Source organism: Clarias gariepinus, chromosome 2, assembly GCF_024256425.1.
Source record: "Clarias gariepinus isolate MV-2021 ecotype Netherlands chromosome 2, CGAR_prim_01v2, whole genome shotgun sequence".
NCBI classification, from domain to species: domain Eukaryota; kingdom Metazoa; phylum Chordata; class Actinopteri; order Siluriformes; family Clariidae; genus Clarias; species Clarias gariepinus.
In genome coordinates, this window is record NC_071101.1 from 10,791,731 (window position 1) to 10,812,405 (window position 20,675).

The 20,675-nt window shown below is 37.0% G+C and overlaps 1 protein-coding gene across 1 annotated transcript in view; it reads right to left on the minus strand.

The window, feature by feature from the left end:
* Positions 1–19,934, minus strand: part of LOC128510938 (venom phosphodiesterase 1) — a 52,859-nt gene extending 32,925 nt beyond the window's left edge. The window contains exons 1-13 of the mRNA XM_053483482.1: positions 19,768–19,934; positions 15,190–15,271; positions 12,748–12,835; positions 10,819–10,944; positions 10,091–10,216; positions 9,829–9,889; positions 9,114–9,211; positions 8,930–9,009; positions 7,910–8,029; positions 7,296–7,405; positions 7,092–7,157; positions 6,693–6,765; positions 1,078–1,186 (exon numbers count right to left, since the gene is read on the minus strand). Coding sequence (XP_053339457.1) covers positions 1,078–1,186; positions 6,693–6,765; positions 7,092–7,157; positions 7,296–7,405; positions 7,910–8,029; positions 8,930–9,009; positions 9,114–9,211; positions 9,829–9,889; positions 10,091–10,216; positions 10,819–10,944; positions 12,748–12,835; positions 15,190–15,234 — 1,102 coding nt within the window. The 5' untranslated portion in view covers positions 15,235–15,271; positions 19,768–19,934. The remainder of the gene's footprint in view (positions 1–1,077; positions 1,187–6,692; positions 6,766–7,091; positions 7,158–7,295; positions 7,406–7,909; positions 8,030–8,929; positions 9,010–9,113; positions 9,212–9,828; positions 9,890–10,090; positions 10,217–10,818; positions 10,945–12,747; positions 12,836–15,189; positions 15,272–19,767) is intronic.
* Positions 19,935–20,675: the final 741 nt, after the last annotated feature.

Genomic DNA, 20,675 nt, shown 5'->3' on the forward strand with positions numbered 1-20,675 from the left:
AAAGCCCCGGCAGCGTCTCTACCACCTCAGACGCTTGAGAGACCTTAGACTGCCCTCCAAGGTGCTCAGGAATTTCTACTCCTGCACCATAGAGAGCATCCTGACGGGAAACATTACGACCTGGTTTGGAAACAGCACCATGCAGGACAGACGATCTCTACAGAGGGTGGTGCGATCAGCTGAGCGCATCATCCGCACCAAGCTCCCTGACCTGCACTTGATCTACAGCAAGCGGTGCTGGACCAAGGCTAGGAAGATTGTGAAGGACCTCAACAATGGACTGTTTTCTCTGTTGCGGTCTGGAAAGGCCAACACAGAGAGACTGAGGAGGAGCTTCTTCCCGCAGGCGATAAGGTCTCTCAACCACAACCACACCACTATGCAGAATTAACACAATATTTTTAATTTTTACAATTATTTAATCAGTCTTTATATAAACATGGACACTATAGAAAACTCCACGCACATCAACACTACATGTTTATGTTTACACTCTGGACCATTGCACAAAGACACTTTAATAACCATCGCACAAAGTCACTTTTTCTATGCATATTTGCACACCATTATATTTCTATTTGTACAGTACATTTCTATTTTCAGTTTTTATTTTTAGTTCTATTTTTCCTAGCTAAATTTTATTTTATTTATTTTATTTTTTTATTTAAATTTTCTATCATATTTCTTTTATTCATATTTATTACTATTATAAGCTTTAATTCTCTTTTTAAGGTTACTGGCGGTCGTGTAAGCATTTCACTACATTTCGTACTGTGTATGAGTGTGTATGTGACAAATAAAATTTGAATTTGAATTTGTCTTTTAAGTGTAAGGCATATTATTATGCATATGCTACTTATTAAAATGTCAGGTATGTCACTATGCATTTTGTTTCTGGGAGGTATTTTATGACCAGCTCTTAATTAGGTTATTGAAAATTGGCAGCTTTCTGTGTAAATTATTATATTAGATTAAGTAAAAGTAAAAGAAAAAAACTGAATGTAAAATACATAATACATAATACATTCCAGTAAGTCAAATAAGTGGCTAAAAGCAAACCTCTGCTAAATAACTCACCGTGATCAGCTACTATGATGATGTTGATGCACTCATGAAGGTTAAGCAGTTTGAGTCCATTCATCAACTCCCCAATCACTTTGTCCACTCCTTGGATTGCACTGATCAACTAAAGGGAATATATAGCAAAGCAACATGGTAATTTGGATATTTGGATTCCATTTATGAAACCTTATTAAAGATACACTAATTTTTTTTTCCTTTTTAAACTAATTTCTATCTACAGAGACTCGTGTGTAATAGATGGGGAACCATATTTATGAAAAAGTCTTCATAGTAAGTTTTATAGTCCTATAGTCTATAATTTGTTCACTCAGAATTCACCCAAATAATGTTAAACAGATTTTTGTTGAATACTCTCCCTTCATTTCTGGGTTTATAGTATTGTGTGCGTATATAGCGTGTATAGTGTTGCATTACTTTCTCATAGTTAGTTATCATGTAACAGATTGGGTGTGATTGCACGAATATGATAATGTTAAATTCATCATAAGCAGAGACTTTGTGTGTCTGGGAATGTTTTATAGGAAATAATCCACCCAAATAGTGGTATTACGCTGTTGCATAATCACAGGATTTATTACAGAAATTAAGTCTGTTATGGGAACAAAACCCTTAAACTCAGTGTATTAATCAGAAACACAATTGACTCAAAAGCTGAGCACATACAGTGTAAGTCAAAAGTTTGGACACACCTTCTATAGGAATGTTTTTTTTTTTTTTGCCTAGTGATTTATTTTCAACATTCTAGATTTTAATAAATGAAATAAGTTATAAAATAACACATGCAATTAGGTCATTAAATCACAGCAACAGTCAGTTGTTATTTAAAGACATGACAGAACAGTATTGTGCCAAGTGCATTTGCAAAAAAAAAAAAAAAAAGGCTTTACAGCATAAGTAGCAGATACATTTTAACATCATCTGTGCAAAGGAGATTATTGCATATATTGGATGCTTCCGCATTATTTTAAAGTCTAGAAAGTAATAAGAATCAGTAAAGACAACTGAATTAGGTGGTGTGTCCAAACATTTGACTGGTAGTGTACTTTTCAGGAAAGCTGAAAGCTGTTAATGAAATAAAAAAGTTAATTATTGAATTTTCTCATTTAGGTAATAACCAAATGTACTGTATCTCCCATTGCTTACTTGAGCCAGGTGAAACTTTTATTCTCCAGTACATGAGAAAGGATTTATTTAGTGAAATATTTTTGAAAATAAAAATGTTTTGCCTAATTATACTGTACTTACAGATGCAGTCCAAAGCTTGTTATACTGTAAATGTCATAACAGTATCAGGGATAAAGTCATTCCCTTAAAAATGTCCTTATTATGGGAAATAATGCAAAACATACAATCTTTATTACAAGAAAACCCCAAGAATTTGAAAAACAAAGTTTACTTAATTTATTTGGGGATTTCTGAAATCAGCGTCATGCCCAGGGCTTCATGACTTCCTGTTAGCAAGGCTGATGGACTCCAGCTGTTAGCTTCTCTGTGTAATATAAAAGGTTTCCTTGACAGCCTTAATTGAACTAACCCATACACGGTATATTAGAAAATTCAATTCGTTCAGTCTAGAACAAAGAGAGAGGCTGGTAGATTTACACAAGTCTGGAATGTCTCTTGGAGCAATTTCTAAACAAGTGCAGATTCCAGGATCAGTTCAAACAATCATACATAAGTTAATTTATTGGGAGACATACAGGGTGGGTAAAAATGAAATATGCAAAATATGTGTATGATATATGGCTGGAATAACATCAGCAACTTTATTTTCATGCCAAATGGTGCACCATCTCATTTAGCTATTATTGAGTGTGCGTAGATAAACAAGCATTTTCCAGGACGTTGAAAGAAATGGATCATTAATACAAGTAAATTAAAATAACATCAGAGAAAAAGTGGAACCATAGTGCAACAATAACGGTTTAACGTTGGCATGTTAATTGCAGAGGAACAATATATAAGGAAACATTCTGTATTATATATGTCATTTCATTTATTCCTATGTGTATGCTGAGGTTTCTGTATTTTTTCAGTCAGTACTAGTCTGGCATTTCTAGTTTCCAGTGTGGTAACAAAGTTGCTTGTATAATTTAAGGCGGATGTAGCTTAAACACAATGTAGAGAGGAAATATATCTGGGTATCTTATTCGCGGGTTTATTTACGCAGCTATTGAATTCGAAGATGCGAATATAAAACTAACTTTACCGCGGACACAAACAGGTGTTATGCGCTAAAATGCCCCCTGCCTACATAATCTCTATCAAATATTTTATTAGGACATGCATTCAAAGGTTTATTATTATCAAATATATTATTACTATTATAATTAACCCTAGGCACGTGACAGCCGTCGAGACGATTAATACAAATCCCAAAAAATTATTATTTTATGGCACATTTATTTTGCAGGGGTTTGTCAATGTACAAATAACTAATTATTTATCACAAATTACACTAAATAAATATTGTTTGTGGTGAAAAATTATAGGAAACGATTTTTATTATAAAATAAGCAATATAAAAATGTACATGTTGTATATGAAAAAAAACATATAATTTATATATTTTTCCCCTATACAACATTTTTTATATTGCTTATTTTATAATTAAATTAGTTTGTTATAATTTGTAATTTGTAAATCCTAAACCTATGAATTTATGTTCTAATATATTATTTGAAAGAGATTATGTAGGGGAGGCAATCCGTGGCAGGGGGGTTGGGCATTTTAGAGCATAATACCGGGTCAGTAGCGTACTGTATGTAGTGAGCATAATAACGTCAATGGATACATTTGTTACATGGACCACAAAAAAGCAGGTGGTTCAGCATCATCAGCCTAATCAACCAAAAAGCCTATGATGAAGCCTATATGTTGCGCTTGGATTCATGGTGGGGATGGTGGGGATGGTGGGGATGGTGGGGGCAGAGGAGAGACCTGTGTGTTTTGTGTCTTAAACCGCTGGCAGCAGACAGCACGAGACCCAACAAAGTAGGAAGACACTTAGAGACAACACACCCCAGTCACGTTAATAAGCCACTCGACTTCTTTGAAAGAAAGCTCTAGATAAGTGACGAAGTAAGCCTGTTATAACAAATGCACGTGTATTTTATTTGTTTTGAACTTGCCGTTATTTGATCTTATTGGTTTAGAAATTGATATTTCAATAAATAGTACACTTGGTTTTCGTTATCTTTTTGTTGACAAGTGGGGCTTAAAAATTCGCCCACCCCCTTAAGTGGGGAATGACAGAAAATGTTTGAGAACCACTGGGCTACGCAAAAGAGGGAAGTGTAAATGACTACGCCTTGCACACTGGAGGACTCGGAAGCACAGATTCAGAATGTTCCCAGCCATATCCTAATTGCTTTCCTTCAGAGCCTATGATTTCATTGTCCTTTTTAATAAAGTACATCAACAATTTGTTTCAACAAATGTACAATAGAAATCTGGACTTTATTACTTATATTAAATACCTAGTTGCTTTTATTCCTCCCTGTAGACACTTTGCCTAGGTCTGGAAGAAAACCCAAATTGTCACAAAACCCAAATCAGCTGGGAGGAAATGGGTTTCTGTGGTCAGGAACAACCCAGGAACCACCCAGGCACAGACCTACAATAAACTCTAAGCTGCTGAAATTTTTTCACTATAACTACTAATTGTCTACATTCGAGCCAGTTTTATGTCTCTATGAACTCATAGGCTGCTTACCAGGAAAAAAGGCCTTGTTCCAAAATCCACATTTTCCACAATCCACCTAGCCCTTAGAAACTTGTTTTAGATAAATTATATTTCAATTGTATTTTTTGACCAACTAAAGTGCAACCAAACCAATTACAATTAAGATACAAATCTATGCAATTGCAGTTTTTTGACAAGTTATAAGTTTTCACCTGCATATTGAAGAAATCTGAGAATTGAAAAATTCTATTAAACGTTACTGTAAAATGTATTTATGAATAAATTCATTTCAGTTGCACTTCTACTAATATAAGTACATCACACTAACCTAGATTTACCTAAAAAGTCATTATTTCTTTGAAATTTTAAAAGCTAAGCTAGTTGTTAGAAGCTAAAGAAGTGTCAGGGTTAACCCCATAGAGGGTGCCTTGGGAAGTGAAGTTTATTTGAGCCAAGCCGGAAAGGCGATACAATGCGTTCCCCTTAGGACACAGCACGACAGAGCTCGGGGTGACATGGCTCTCCGCATCGACCTTGAGGTAAAGACCTCACATGCATGACGCTGACCAGGGTGGGGGGGAACCCCAGTCCGAGTGTCGATGGGGGCGGTTGGGGCTACAACAGCGAGCTGATAAGATCGTTGAAAGGGGGAACCTATGCCGCGCTGCGAAAGACTGGGAGAGCATGCAGAAACTGCTGGAGGAGGGTGCAGCGCTCCAGGGACAGCTTACTCTACTCCGGAAAGAAGCAAGTTACTCTTCTGTAGGCCTTAGTGTAGGCTCTGACTCTCCAGTAAGCCACGCCTCGACGACCCAGGGCTCGCTCCGCCACCCAACCTTGACAACCGTGTTTCTGCCACGCCTCCTGAGTGGTAAGGAATCTTCCCTGTCCTGCCCTCGTCCTCAGGTGGCAAACCGGATTAGCGCCTTTTGAAGCGGGTTGGTGTGTCAGGGTTAACTCCTAGAGGGCACTTTGCGTCCAAAGACTTTTTATTTTTGGACTTTGATTAATTGAACCTCTTATCTGAACCAATCAGTTTGGCTGTAAGAAGCCAGGTTTTGAGTTTGGTTTGTCTTGCATCTGTTTTGTTCTGTTGGAATGTTCTTTGTTAATCTGTTCCTGTTTTCTCCTTCGCCTATGCCTCACCTACTGTACAACCAGACAAACAAGGCGATAAGTTACTTTTCTATTTAAGCTCTGTTCTATTGGTATAGAACGCAATACAAGGACCAGGGAGAAGGGAAAACAAATACTTCAGGATTGTTAGGGTTTAGTTTTGTAGCTAGATGTTGCATATATAAATAAATGAGTTATGGATTATATTTGCATTTGGACAGCAAAACTAGATATAAGCCATTTTTAGACTTTTAAACATTTTGGCAAATTATTTACCTCTGGCACACAAGGTTGTCTATATTAAAATGTTTCATTTAAAAGCTCCTGCAAAGCCCTTCCTTTAGAAGTGCTGAATGTTTGATTTTTTGAAAACCATACCGAGAGCAGTCCCATTTTATAAGGTGTTGTGAAAAGCCAGTTGTATAATTTCTGTAATTAGTGAAGCGAAACTACCTGCTGTGTAAATTAGTGGCTCCCGTGAGTTTGAATGTTGAAGCAAAGGGAAAAGACATTTACACCCTGTTATTGTAGTAACAGCAGCATTAACAGATTACAGTTATGATTCACATAATGTCCATAATATGTTCTGTGATTTAAGATATTATGTGATTTTGATTATGTGCAAACATAATATTGTATACTGTACTTAAAGTTATGTGTAACACAAAATTGTGGGAGGTAACACGGAACAGTTTTTAAATACTATTATGCCATTATGCTATTTAACAACTCGGGACAAAAACATGCAAAAAATGTGTCAGTTGGCAATATTTTTTCAGTCATTAAAACATGATAAATGCTTCCTCACCCCTCCACTGACAGGTCCAAAGTTGTGTCCTGATTTATCTGGTTCCTCCAGATACAGGGTGTAGAAATCAGGTCTGTAAAGAGGATCATTTAGTTTAGCATTCTAATAAGCCTTGTAATACTAAGAAGAAAAAGAAATAAAAGACAAAAAATGTAAAATGAATAATTTCCTATTCTTAATGTTTACATTAAATGTAAGATTCGGAATAGAAACGATCATTTAATATTTTGCAGCACCAACTCAAGATTTGCCCTTCGTTCAAGCATTCTTTAACTTAGGAATCATATGGGGACCTCTCATAGGGAAATAGTGTAATGTAGGCGTCTTGATACAGAACATATTTAAGGTATATATTAATGTAGTGAGAATAATGTATATTAAATGTTAGTAATGACTTACCGCTGATCATCAGGCAACTGTAACCACTTCAATACGTTAAAAACTCGCTGCTCAAAGGGAACTGATCTGTACCACATAAAAAGGCTCATACTCACACACCACAAATAAAAAGCCAGCAGTGTGATCACTAAAAAAGTTTGGAAAATAAATCTGCATCATGTTGTATAGAATTGAAATCTCGTGAGACATAGATGTATACTCTACCCGTTATATTTCTCATATATGTTTGGAAAGGTTCCATTGATTTGAACATCTGATCCTGGCCAGAAGAAGGTCCCTGCTCGCAGCCCCTGATTCATCACCGTAAGCCAGATCTGATGGGGAGACATGGTGAAAGCAGAACAAAAGTCCAAAACCTCAAACCCATATTCAAAACCAGGTATGGAATTGCCCTTGAACTGTCCATGTTGTTCTCTTCATGGCTAGCACAAGCTACAAAGCTATTTACCTTTCAACAGAAGGCTGAATCCCAAGACCCTCTCTAACCTCTGATCAAGCAAACTACTTGTTGCATAGAACTAATTAACGTTACCTCTACTGTACATAGCGCACTAGAATTCCATTTTGCACTATTTTGGATTCAACCCTGGAAGTTAACAGAGCTGATATTCTAAAGCAGAATATAAATTGGAAATGTGAAGAAAAGCATATATGAGATTTTTACTGTAGCACACATGTACGGAATGTTTCGAGATAAGTGCTATGAACCAGGATTTCCAAATAATAACACTAGATAGTTACAGGAGTATGAACTTACTAAATAAAAAAAAAAAAAACAGCCACACTATGAACTGTGTTTGTGGGTATGAGATGCCTACCGGTTCTCCTAGGTACCATCTGGCCTTGTCCTTCTCTGCATTAGACAGACTGAAGGAGGCATTAAATTCAGGGTCATACATGTTGTTATCTACCAACCCATGTGACTCAGAGTACAAACCCTGCAGAGAAACACATAAAACTGTAAAGTCAGTCAAATTAAAGTTTATTATTGTGGTCTTATAATCCTAATATGGTAGTTTAGAACCTGTCATTTATTCCATTCTATGCCTAATAAGCTCCTGCTCCTGTCATTCTGTGGCCTACAGTGGCTAGTCCTGACATTCATTGTTATACAAAGCACTACTCCTGCCATCTTGCAGTCCATAAGCTGCTGCTTCTGTCACCCCCAAATCCCCAAACCTCCTGGTACCCATGGCACTACTCCTGCCACCATCCATCCATCTAGGAACCTCTGTAGTCCAACCAGGGATGACCAATGGTGACCATTGTATGTATTCATATTCTGTACGACCGATTCCTGCCACCCTGAGGTATAAAAGCTGTTCTTGCTGCCACCATCATGTCTTAAATTTCTGCTATAATGAGGCCAGCTAAGCTTCGGGTAGACATTACAGTCAAAGATTAATCAGATGAAGACTGAGAAAAACATCCACTGTACATCCCTAGTCAGTTGTAAAAAGAAGAGGCGTTATGAGTTGCCACTGCCTTGTTATTATTCTTATGATACAAGTGTTCCCTAGGCTTCTTGGAAACATTAAAAAAAAAACACAAAAAAATTTGACTTGCTCAAATAGGAACCCCATTCGCATAGCGGTCTAAAGGCAGTCACTTTCACAAAAAAATGATTCATATTTCTAACCACAGCTGTTAACCAACATTTAAAAAGGTCACAAAAAGAAAAACAATATCAAAAACATTCCAACATGCATGTGATAGCAATATTAAAACCACCGTGACGAAACAGAACCTTTTATTACGTCCATATTACATCTAGGCTATGCATGAGAAAGGTTTAGATGGAACACAAACAAGTGTAAGGTACTGTACTATCTACTTACCGTAACAATGGAGTAGTGGTTAGGGAACGTTTTACTTGGAAATATAGGCTGCATAAAAGGAGAGGATGTCCCGCATTTTCCTAAGGAGGAAACAACCATGTCAAACGAATTCTAGCAAATTCATCGTAATGCATTCCGGCATAAAAGCCAGGTCATAAGTGCAAGAGTGGATGAAAGTTCTCACGTAGCTTATCCAGAACTGGAATCAGGGACGACCATGTTTGCTGATACTCTGCCCTTAATCCGTCAAGAGAGACGAGCAGCAGAGGCTGCCTTTTAAAACTGAACAAGAGTGAAAACATGAAAGTGAAAAACATCCTGTAGATATAATAAAACGGAATATAATGAAGTGCATTCTAATACATTAGAGTATAATATCTATGTCATGCATTGTGCTCATTTACTCAAACTAATGCTTGTGAAAAATGCTTCGATATTAAAATTCGGTACCAGATGGCTGATATACAGGTACAGTAAGCCTTTACTGATGACCATATGATATAAAATCACAGCAATATGGATAAAAATTAAAAATACTCTGGAAATGCCAAGTGCTATAAAATTGAAAGGTTTCTATACAGTATTATTAATAGAGAGCGTAAGGGCGGCTTTTAAGGGTGTGTGTACAGTGAGGTATCATTAGAAATAAGCAGAAGACACCTGAGTAGGTGAGAACCGATTCTCACGTATCCTTTACACTTTTCTCTCGAGTTAAGGTGCAATTCAAGGCACCTTACTTTTATTTTTAATGAACATGCCTCTCGATACTGCTGTGCACACTCAGATCAGTCATTCTTACACTCCGTAGTAAAGAGGCTGTTTAATCGTCATGACAATGTACTGTAAACATCATCGTTATGGAAGACAATAAGAGCATTTAATGTTTACGAGAAAGTTACTTAGAAGGACACTTGGGGCTGGTTATGTTCACACACTTATCCTGCACCCATGGCGTCATTCCTGAAAGAAAAAAAAAGAACATAATAATCATAATAATAATAATAATAATGATAATAATAATAATCATAATAATAATCATAATAATAATAATAATAATAATAATAATCATTACCAGGGCATGAAAATTAGTTGTTTTATCCCATGCATTAGTGTGCTTGATTAGTGATTTGCTGCATGTGTGTTTGGGTGTGGTGCTTTTACCATTGCAAACAACGTCGTAGTTGGTACAGCAGTCTCCAGCACCCACACAGTCAGAAGAACAGTGACACTTACTACCAGGGACACGCTTTTCCCCACAACGCAATGATGTGCACTCCCAGCTCTCAACTACACACAAACACACAAGGCAGGTTTTTCTGACATTCGATATCAATACACATCACGATACCTCAAGAAAAGTATTAATAGTACTTATACTACTACTACTCCCCCCTTTTGCAGCAGTAACAGCGTCCTGTGCACAAAATGTTGAAGTGTTTGTGTGGGAATTCGAGCCCATTCATTCTGCAGAGCGTTTATGAAGTCAGGCACTGATGTTGGAAGAGAAGGCCTGGCTCACAATCTCTGTTTCAGTCCATCCCAAAGGTTGCTGGGGTTAAGGTCAGGGCTCTGTGTTCGGGCCAGTCGAGTTCTTCAACACTGAACTCATCAAACCATGTCTTTACAGTCCTTGCTTTGTGTACAGTCATGTTGGAATAGAAAAGGGACCTTCCCTTGTTAATTGTTGCCTGGAAGCTAGAAGCATAGCATTGTCCAACATGTCTTGGTATGCTGAAGATTGCCTTACACTGGAAATAACCATACTGTTACAGGTGGTTAGAGATCTTTTCAAGGATGGTGTTCTGACTTGCGCAATAATCCCCCCAATTCAATTCCAAACCAACCCTAAAGATAAAACAAAGAACTACCACCAGGTGATTCTGACTTACTCGGCTGGGAGCAGATGTCTGCAAAATCAAAACAGCAGCTGTTACTCTTGACACATCCCTCATCACATCGACAGCTTGGTGCGTAGTCATATGGCTCGTAACAACGGTTCCGACACGTCTCTGGCACTGAGAGAGAGGAAGAGAGAGAGAAAGAGAGAGCACAACTCGTCCAATATTCAGTTGCATCATATATCATCCAAGTATCATCAACTTGCTTACTGTTATTTAAAAATAACCATTTAAAAACGTATGGGTATGCATTAGGTAATACATATGTCCTATGAGTTATGTAGGAGTTTGTTATTAATTAGGCAGTGGTTATTAATAGCAGTAGTCTTACATTTCTGCTGCAAAACTCGGTGGAAGAGTTATTTGGTATGAAATGCAATGCACAACTACCTTCCTGTCTCCTTATCGATCTGATATTAGCATGCTAACTCTTACATGCTCATTTTCTCATTCTCTCTCTCTCTACATCTTTATCTCTTTCTCTCTCTGCCTCCCTTGGGCTAACATTTCCGGCTTTGTCTCAGGACGACTATCTAAACAACTTCCACTATTTGTTTAGGGATTTCACAAGGATATGGTAAAATCGATTATGTTCTTTGTATTGACAGATGTGCATCACATCAGGCATTGGCCAAGCATTACAAAACTTTATTATTTGCTGTTAATGAATAGAGATCTTTCTGTCCAACGATGTTTTTGCATGTTTGCTTGTGTGCGCCTGTAAGCTCATTAAAGCACAGCAAGACGACCAAACAACTTGTTTATTTCTTTTTGAATCTTTAAAACTTTACAAAAGTATTGAATAATGACTCTATAGCTATGCTCACATTGCCGGCCTGAAGTGATGACAGATCTGATATATTTTTTTTAATGCAGAAATCTAATGTTTTTCAGATCAAATCTGAAAACTCACTATCAAATATACTGTAGTCCTAGATTAGACACTTGGTCGTGTGACTTGAATGAGAACTAGCAGATCAGTGTTCACGCAACCTTTCGCCTCAGGATATGCGTAGGATGCTTGCTGACATTATGTCCAGTAACACTGATCGCGCTGGGATTTTATAGCAGTGGCAGAAACAGCTGTTCAAACAGATAAATGGAGGTGCCTGGCCTTCTTCCTTTTTCTGGACCTCAACCATTACAGACGGCTAACTGCTCACCGTCCTCCAGGAACAAAACCCCAAGCATAGATTCGCTAAAATCACATTTATTTTTTGAAATTGCACAACTATGAGGGTTTTAACCCAGATGCCATGAGCAATGGTGAATGCGTCCATATAAGAGTCAAATAAACGTCAGTTGCAATTTATGAACGTGACAAAAAAAATTGGAATTGAACAATGCGGCTTGTAATGTGAGCGTAGCCTAACACTTTAATCATTAGTAATGAGTTTCTACAAACAGTTTCACTTTATAGCCACCTGCTCTGGTTGATGTATCACATTTCTCAGGACATTTCTCACAATATCCTGGCTGATTTTAGATGTAGCTATATTTTATACATCTATTGCATATTGCATGACTATCACACAAGCAATCCAAAACTAGTTGCCATGGCAATAAATATAAGAAAGACCCAATTTTTTGTCCCAAAGTCTTCTTGCCCATCAATCAGTCAATTGTGTAAAAAAAAAAAAAATTTGTAAGTACATTTAGGCATTTGGCAGACGCTATTATCCAGAGCGACTTACATTTTTATCTCATTATATATCTAAGCAGTTGAGGGTTAAGGGCCTTGCTCAAGGGCCCAACAGTGGCAACTTGGTGGTTGTAGGGTTTGAACCTGGGACCTTCTGAACCGTAGTCCAATGCCTTATCCACATAAAATTGACTTTATGGTTTAAACTCATACATGCATAGTGTTTGAATAAAGTCCAAGAAACAGCTAATGTTGTCAAAATAGAAAAAATGACTTACACTTGTTCTTGCATTTCTGCAGCTGAAGCCCTAGCCCCAGACCCAGTCCTAATATGATGGTCACAACAGATACAGCCAAAATACCGATCTGCACACACACACACACACACACACACACAATATTAAATTAATAAACGCTATTTCTTTTTTTTTTGTATGATGCATGAATTTGGATATTCTAAAATAATAATATAGACAGTGCCACTCTAAAATCGCAAAAATGAAATTTATTATTTAAATAATTAGCAGCGTTCCTAAATGAAGTTGTCATATTCTTGGCATATTAACAACCAATTTCATAAGGAAGCTTTGCACAGAAAATTGCAGCATGTTACTTTTTGTTTGGAACAGGGGGGAAATGACAGGAGGCCTCCTAACTAGTGAGCGAGGAGCGATATTGATTTGGACGCACACCGTGACACATCCAGCATTTAAGAAGAATATCTGAACTACTACTCTTACTGTACTACTCTTCTTCCTCCTCCTGCTCCTACTACTACTACTACTACTACTAATAATAATAATAGAAATAATAATAATAATAATAATAATAATAATAATAATTATAATAATAATAATCATTATCAAGAAATATATATATATATATAGGCCAGTAAAACGTAAGCATATAATAATAAATAATGAAGTAAATACCACACAGCATGTTTGGAAAAAAATGACCCTAATTACATTCAGTCATTAAGTGCAGATGTACTTAAGTTAGTGAGTTCTTGAGTTCATTATCCTCACAGCCTCAGGGAAAAAGCTGCACCTTAATCTAAGCTCTAAGACTTCGCAGCCTGGGAAGTGGAGCAACCTGTTTAATTTTGTTGATGTCCTCATAAGAGAAAAGGATGTTCTGTACAGACCTTACACTTTAACCTTGAAAATAGTCAATCTTTAAAGGCCTCACAAGGTGCACAAGGGCATTGTTATGCTGAAAGAATTTCACAGCACAATTAAAGTGCATGGTCAGCTATGACACAGAGCCCCTGGAGCAGAGAGGGTTAAGGGTCAATACCCTGACTGGCATCAATATAATATGAATATATGAAAATTGTATTGCACAGAAACACAGTATTGAGATTCGAACCAGCAACCCTGGAGGGATGAGGGTTGGAAAGTAGCAAAGAAAGCAAAAAAAAAGGAAAATGCTGGTTATACTCAAAGTAAATGCTACATATGCTATTTATAGCAAACCAAAGAAGGATGTTGTTCATTTGTCAGGCAGCTGGAGACAGGGGCAGCTTACAGTGAGCTTTCATTAAACCCTCTTAAAGGAAACACACAAAAGTAGCAATTGACAAAATACTGGACAAGCAGGAAGTGAGGCAATCAAGAATCGCCATAACCTGTGATAGGCAGAGCAGGTAAGTAGGAAACACGGGTAATGATTACTAGATAGATAACCAAGTATAACCCAGTCATAAAGGTGTTGTTCCTACAGTATCTCAACATTTACGTCTCATAATAGCCCAGAAAAACATTGAGAAAATTAATAAATAGCCTGTAATGTTTTTATAATTATATCATTATTCTCTAAAGCTTCTAATGCTACCGTGATGACATGGTCAATTTAAATCAGAAAATAGATGATAAGTATAATAATGAAAAAAATAAATAAAAATCTGTTCTTTATTTGATCTTCTACTTCTGCTTGGGGCTTGTTACTCTACCTCACTTGGATAACTGCATCTAGATGCTGTAAAAATGACCTAAAAAACGCTGTTTTCCACATTAAAAACTTGTGATTTGATTAATATATATCGAGAAAAAGAAGATGTCACTCCTGGCTTCTTCAGTAGAGATCGAATAGAGATATCCAGATTTGAGTATCAACATATTTTGTTAAAAGCACCACGAAAATCAAATTCAGGAGCTGAACTCTAAACCATCTAAGGCAAAATTCTCACTGCTACAATGCTGGAATAAAATGATGGAATGATTTTTTTAATGACTGAATGAAAGTCTAGTTTATTTAAAGGGGATGTGGGGATAGGAAGCTAATCTCCAAACCGGCTGTGGATCAGTGGAGTTGGAGCTCATATCCGTGTAGGAAGTGGCAATTAGTGGATGCACAAGTCTTATCAAACAAATAGATTTTGTAGTTAAACAGTTATGGACTCCCCATGAGGACTTCTATGATGACATCTTCATGGACTATGCACTAACCCTGTGTAATGTGTACTATGAACCCTGTCTAATAATATATGCGCTGTCTTTAAAGTCCTTATTTATTATAATATTTATAATTATATATATATATATATATATATACACACTGTATATACATACATAATCGGTTCTTAAAAAGTTATATATAGATGATGCAAAGCAACACAAAACTCACGCTTCATTGTATTTGCTGTTAAACCAATATATAACCCACACACATGCATTTTTTAAGGTCAACATTTAAATCAGAGTTTTGCCTTTACTTACAATAATGTATTTCCTTTTGCTTTTGTATGTCCTTGTGAAGTCCATGTTGGTCTGCAAAGCTCTGCTTGGTTGCTGAGATTAACTGCAGGAGATCAGTGTGTAAGGGAAAGATAACAAACAATAAATGTGAGAGAAGTGAGCAGGCCGTGAACTCTGGAACCTTGAAGGTTTTTGTGTGTGTGTGTGTGTGTGTGTGTGTGTGTGTGAGAGAGAGAGAGAGAGAGAGAGAGAGAGTGTGTTTGTGTGCTTGTGCATTTATAAGTCTTACTTGTGAATAGAAGTTAAACATGAAACTCTCACATATTCTGGGTTCACTGCATGTAGTGTGAAATATTTCAGTATTAATGTTTTATCAACACAGATGAGGTGAAGGCTGATATCAAAGCAACCTGGTCTACAACAGCACCTCAGCAGTGTTGCAGTGATGCTACATTAATGTAGTAATTTTTGCTAAAAGAGCCAGATGAAGTATTAAGTGAACACATTTTTCTTCAGATTTTCTGTATTGTACTGTAACGCCTTTTTTTGACAGATTTTAGAAAATATTCTATTACTTATTGATCTTAAAAATAGAAAATATAAATATATTAATAAAGTACTTTATCTATCTATCTCTTTATCTCCCTCTCTCTCTCTCTCTCTCTATCTATCTATCTATTTGTCAAATATTTTGGGATGGATTTAGATAGACTGGATTTTATTCATCTGTTAGCCGTAATCATTGATTACATTATACCAAAAAAAACTAAGTATCTAAAATATTTCACTTTACCTGTGATAAATCTAGAATACATGAGTTTTTTTTTTTTTTTTTAAATTAACAAGTTTTCAAGATGCACTATACAGTGGAACTTTGGATATTGGTAACTCAGTCTGTAAGTGTTTTGCAAGATGAGCAAAATTTGTTAATAAATTTTAACTTAATAAATGAGCAAGGTCTTAATATACGAGTAGTACCTATGCTCTTAGTCTGCAGATCGTCAGGTGATCACAACAAAGCCAATAGTTCTTCTCTCTCGCGCTGGTATTTGTCTCCCATGCTCAGTATTAGTATAATCAACATCCGTGCACGTGTACTGTTTATTATAACATTGTGACCATGTGTGTGTGTGCGCGTAAAGGAAAAGCAAGTGTCATTAAAAAGGTTCCCTGTTAACAATCCAGAGTCCCTTTCTCTGTAAAAAAGCAGAAATTCTGTTAGTGTGCACGCGCAAGTGACATAAGAGAGGTTCCATTACACACAAGCACACACAGACACACACTAACTGAATCGCTGCTCCTTCTTCTTTGTCTTTCGGCTGTTCCCTTTCAGGGGTCGCCACAGCGAATCAACAGCCTCCATCTAACCCTGTCCTCTGCATCCTCCTCTCTCACACCAACTAACTTCATGTACTCTCTCACTGCATCCATAAATCTCCTCTTTGGTCTTCCTCTAGACCTCCTGCCTGGCAGTTCAAACCTCAGCATCCTTCTACCGATATATTCACCATCTCTCCTCTAAACCTGTCCAAACCACCTTAATCTGGCCTCTCTGACTTCATCTCCAAAACATCTAACGTGGGTTGTTCCTCTGATGAACTCATTCTTGATCCTATCCATCCTTGTCACTCCTAAAAAGAACCTCAACATCTTCAGCTCTGTTACCTCCAACTCCTGTCTTTTCTTCAGCGCCACTGTCTCTAAGCCGTAGAGCATTGCTGGTCTCACCACTGTCCTGTACACCTTTCCTTTCATTCTCACTGATACTCTTTTATCGCACAACACACCTGACACTTTTCCCCACCCATTCCAACCTGCCTGTACCCGCCTCGTCCCTCTCTTTTGAACACTCTTCGTTGCTCTGGACCGTTGACCCTAAGTACTTAAAATCCTGCACCTTCTTTACCTCTGCACCTTGTAGCCTCACCGATCCTCTTGGGTCCCTCTCATTCACACACATGTATTCTGTCTTGCTGCGGCTAACCTTCATTCCTCTGCTTTCCAGAGCGTACCTCCACCTCTACAAATTTTCCTCCACCTGTTCCCTGCTCTCGCTACCAAGCACAATGTCATCTGCAAACATCATAGTCCATGAAGACTCCTGTCTTACCTCATCTGTCATCCTGTCCATCACCAAAGCAAACAAAAAGGGGCTTAGAGCCGATCCTTGATGCAAACCCACCTCCACCTTGAACTCTTCTGTTACACCTACAGCACATCTCACCACTGTCTTACAGCTCTCATACATGTCCTGCACCACTCTAACATACTTCTCTGCCACTCCAGACCTTCTCATACAAAACCACAGCTCCTCTCTTGGCACCCTGTCATACGCTTTCTCTAAATCTACAAAGACACAATGCAACTCCCTGTTACCTTCTCTGTACTTCTCCGCCAGCATTCTCAAAGCAAATACTGCATCTGATGTACACTAACTGAATCGCTGCTGTAAAGTAAAAAAATCTGTGTCATCATTATGGATAGGGGTTGGGTACCGAAAACCGTACATATACCTATATATGTTATAGACCTAACAGTACCTATATAACCAGTATGTACCAGACCGAATGACGCAGTTGTAATAAGCATCAAATTCATTAATACACATGATCGCTAGTAAAATTTTAATACTGCATTCATGGGGTGTCAGAAATGACCGAAAACTTTAATGATTTCCTTAATTAAAAAAATCTTGAGAACTTCGGAAAGCTTTGATAATACAAATCCAAAACATTGTTGCAGTAATGTTACTGTCAATTTTATTTTTGTAGATTAAAAGTTTATTAGATTAAATTAAAAAATTGAAAGCACAAATCATCAGGAAATGAGACCATCCGTGAAGGTAGCAACTGATGGCAGCAGATGGTCTACCGCTATCTTAGCTTGCTAAATTAAACAACTTTTGTTAAAATGCCTAAAACTAAACGCTCGAAAGTGTGGCTATATTTCACAAGAAAGGATTTTGACGTGCAGCAAATGTTTTACAGCAGTTGCGTGTAACGGGGGTCAAATCTAATGAAACAGTTGAGGGCACACAGAATAAACTTAAAAGCAGAGGGACGCACCGTGTTTGACAGCTTGCGGTCAACAGCTACCCACAGCACTATCGGTCTGGGTGACCCCAGCCCCAGTCATACCAACCGTAGCAAAAAGGAGTCCACCGATTATGATGACAACAGCAGCCTTAGTAGTAGGCTAATGTAATATTACAGTAATTGTAAAATGCAAATCTTGCATTCATGCTAACAAATGGTCAAACGATTTGTAAAATACTAATGTAACATGGTTTCTGTTTATAATTATGGCTTTCCAGCTAGTAAAAGTAGTACTACAACAGTGACCCTATTTGCCAAAGAAGGCTAATTTGACTAAGAAGATTTTTATTTATATTTTTTTTTTCATTAATAAAAATGTATTCTTGAGTCATCCACCAGCATTTTGTGGCTTTTGTAAAGTATCAGTTCAGGCACCGTTTTGGCACCGGTACCGTTTCAAAAGTATCGATTTGGCACCGGTATAAAAAACAAACAAACGATACCCAACTCTAGTCATCAACATTATACAGTAGCCCCCTTCCTCCTCCTCTCCTCTCGCCTCACACACACACACACACACACACACATCAAAACATTTATCTATCAAGGGGAAATTTTCAAAGGGAAAGTGCAGGTACCTACACTTTAGAGCTGGTTGTGATTTATAATGCCTACCCCCTAATCCCATACTAGCATCCTGAGGGCCTGAGGTTGGCCCACATATACAGTTATACAGTTGGCAATTAGTGTGCATTCAGTGATACACATGTTCAAATTTAAATTTTATTTTTCACATACACAGTCATACACAGTTTGATATGAAGAGAAATGCTTATACGACCACTGAAGAACTAAAAATTTTAAAATAAGAAAAGTAGTGTTCTTAATAAGAATATAAAGAATGAAAGAAGATAATTTTTAACACATTAGAAATACAGAAAAAAACTTGTAGCTGTAAAAATACATTTAAATTTACATTATGAAATGAGATTTTACATATTAGAAATATAGAAAAATATATATAAAAAAACATTTTGCTGTAATAAAATACATTATGTACAGATAATGAAATACAAAAATAATATAAAAAAAACATATAATAAAATAAAAAAGAATTGAAGTAGAATATAGAACAATATTCATATAGGCTGCAGCATTTGCCAAATGATTTGTTGGTTTCAAAAAGGTAATTATCATACAGTCACCTCTTGGATTTTCACCAATGTGGAATTGATCATTATATCGCGTGCAGACAAGGCAATAGTATCGCAATGATATATTAGGGATCAATAATGATAAAAAATGATTCTTTAGGGCTTGTGATTTTAGTCGCTCAATTTACAGTTGGAACATTGCGAATGCCTTCACATGAAAGCACTGCAGCTACCCACAGCATGATGATGTACACTTTACTCCTGACAAAGACTCCGCCCATCTTACCGAATTATATCTCTGTCTAAAATCTAAACCTACTGACACTTAGACACCCATAGAGACACCATGTTTAAGATATTACAAGATGAGAAACACAGAGAGAGATGTAATGTATCCTGCTACAGCTTACCAATGGCGCTTGTTGAATAGATGAAAGACTTTGGAATCCAAGGTCATCCAGGTTCCTGATACACATGTAAGTTTACCTCCAAGAAATTGTTGGCAACGGGCTTGGTCTTGTTGTCGAAAATCTTTTTCTGAAGTGTTTCTGGAGCTTTGAAATGTGCTTGCATTCTCTGAGTGCATAATAGATTATATTGCACGGATCCTGACTTCCTGTATGATGTCCTGCCTGTGCCAACATGTTACAACTTGAATGCATTGTGGAATGTCCTAGCATAACGGTTGCTCCTATCATTTCTAATTATATTACAGTGTGCATTGCAGAAATCAAAACAAAAACCTAAATAAAAACATTAAAAAACAAAAACAATAATAACAATATATATATCATATATATATATATATATATATATATATATATATATATATATATATATATATATATATATATATATCAAAGCTGTGTGGAATACTGTAGCATAAGCACTGTAGGAAAATATATAATAAATAATGACACATAATGTTACGAAATTTTAAATATGCAAGGTTAATACAGGACTATACAAGTGACATAAGATGTACTTACTTTGTGTAGAAAGCTGTTGGTTAAATGGTGCATACCTGTATAATGATAGCATGCTGTCATCATGTACCAAAGTGAAAGTAAAACTGGTTGAGGAGGTATACAGTGAGAATCATGTTTTTGGATTTCTCCAGTGCCTTTAATACAATACAACCCTTTCTACTGAGTGAGAAACTGCTCAGGATGGGTGTCAACATACCCATTGTGTCCTGGATAGCTCTGACTATCTGTTAGATAGGCCCCAGTTTGTAAGGTTGGGGGAATTCCCTGTCTGATGTGGTGGTCAGGAACACAGGAGTACCTCAGGGAACTGTTCTCTCTCCATTCCTGTT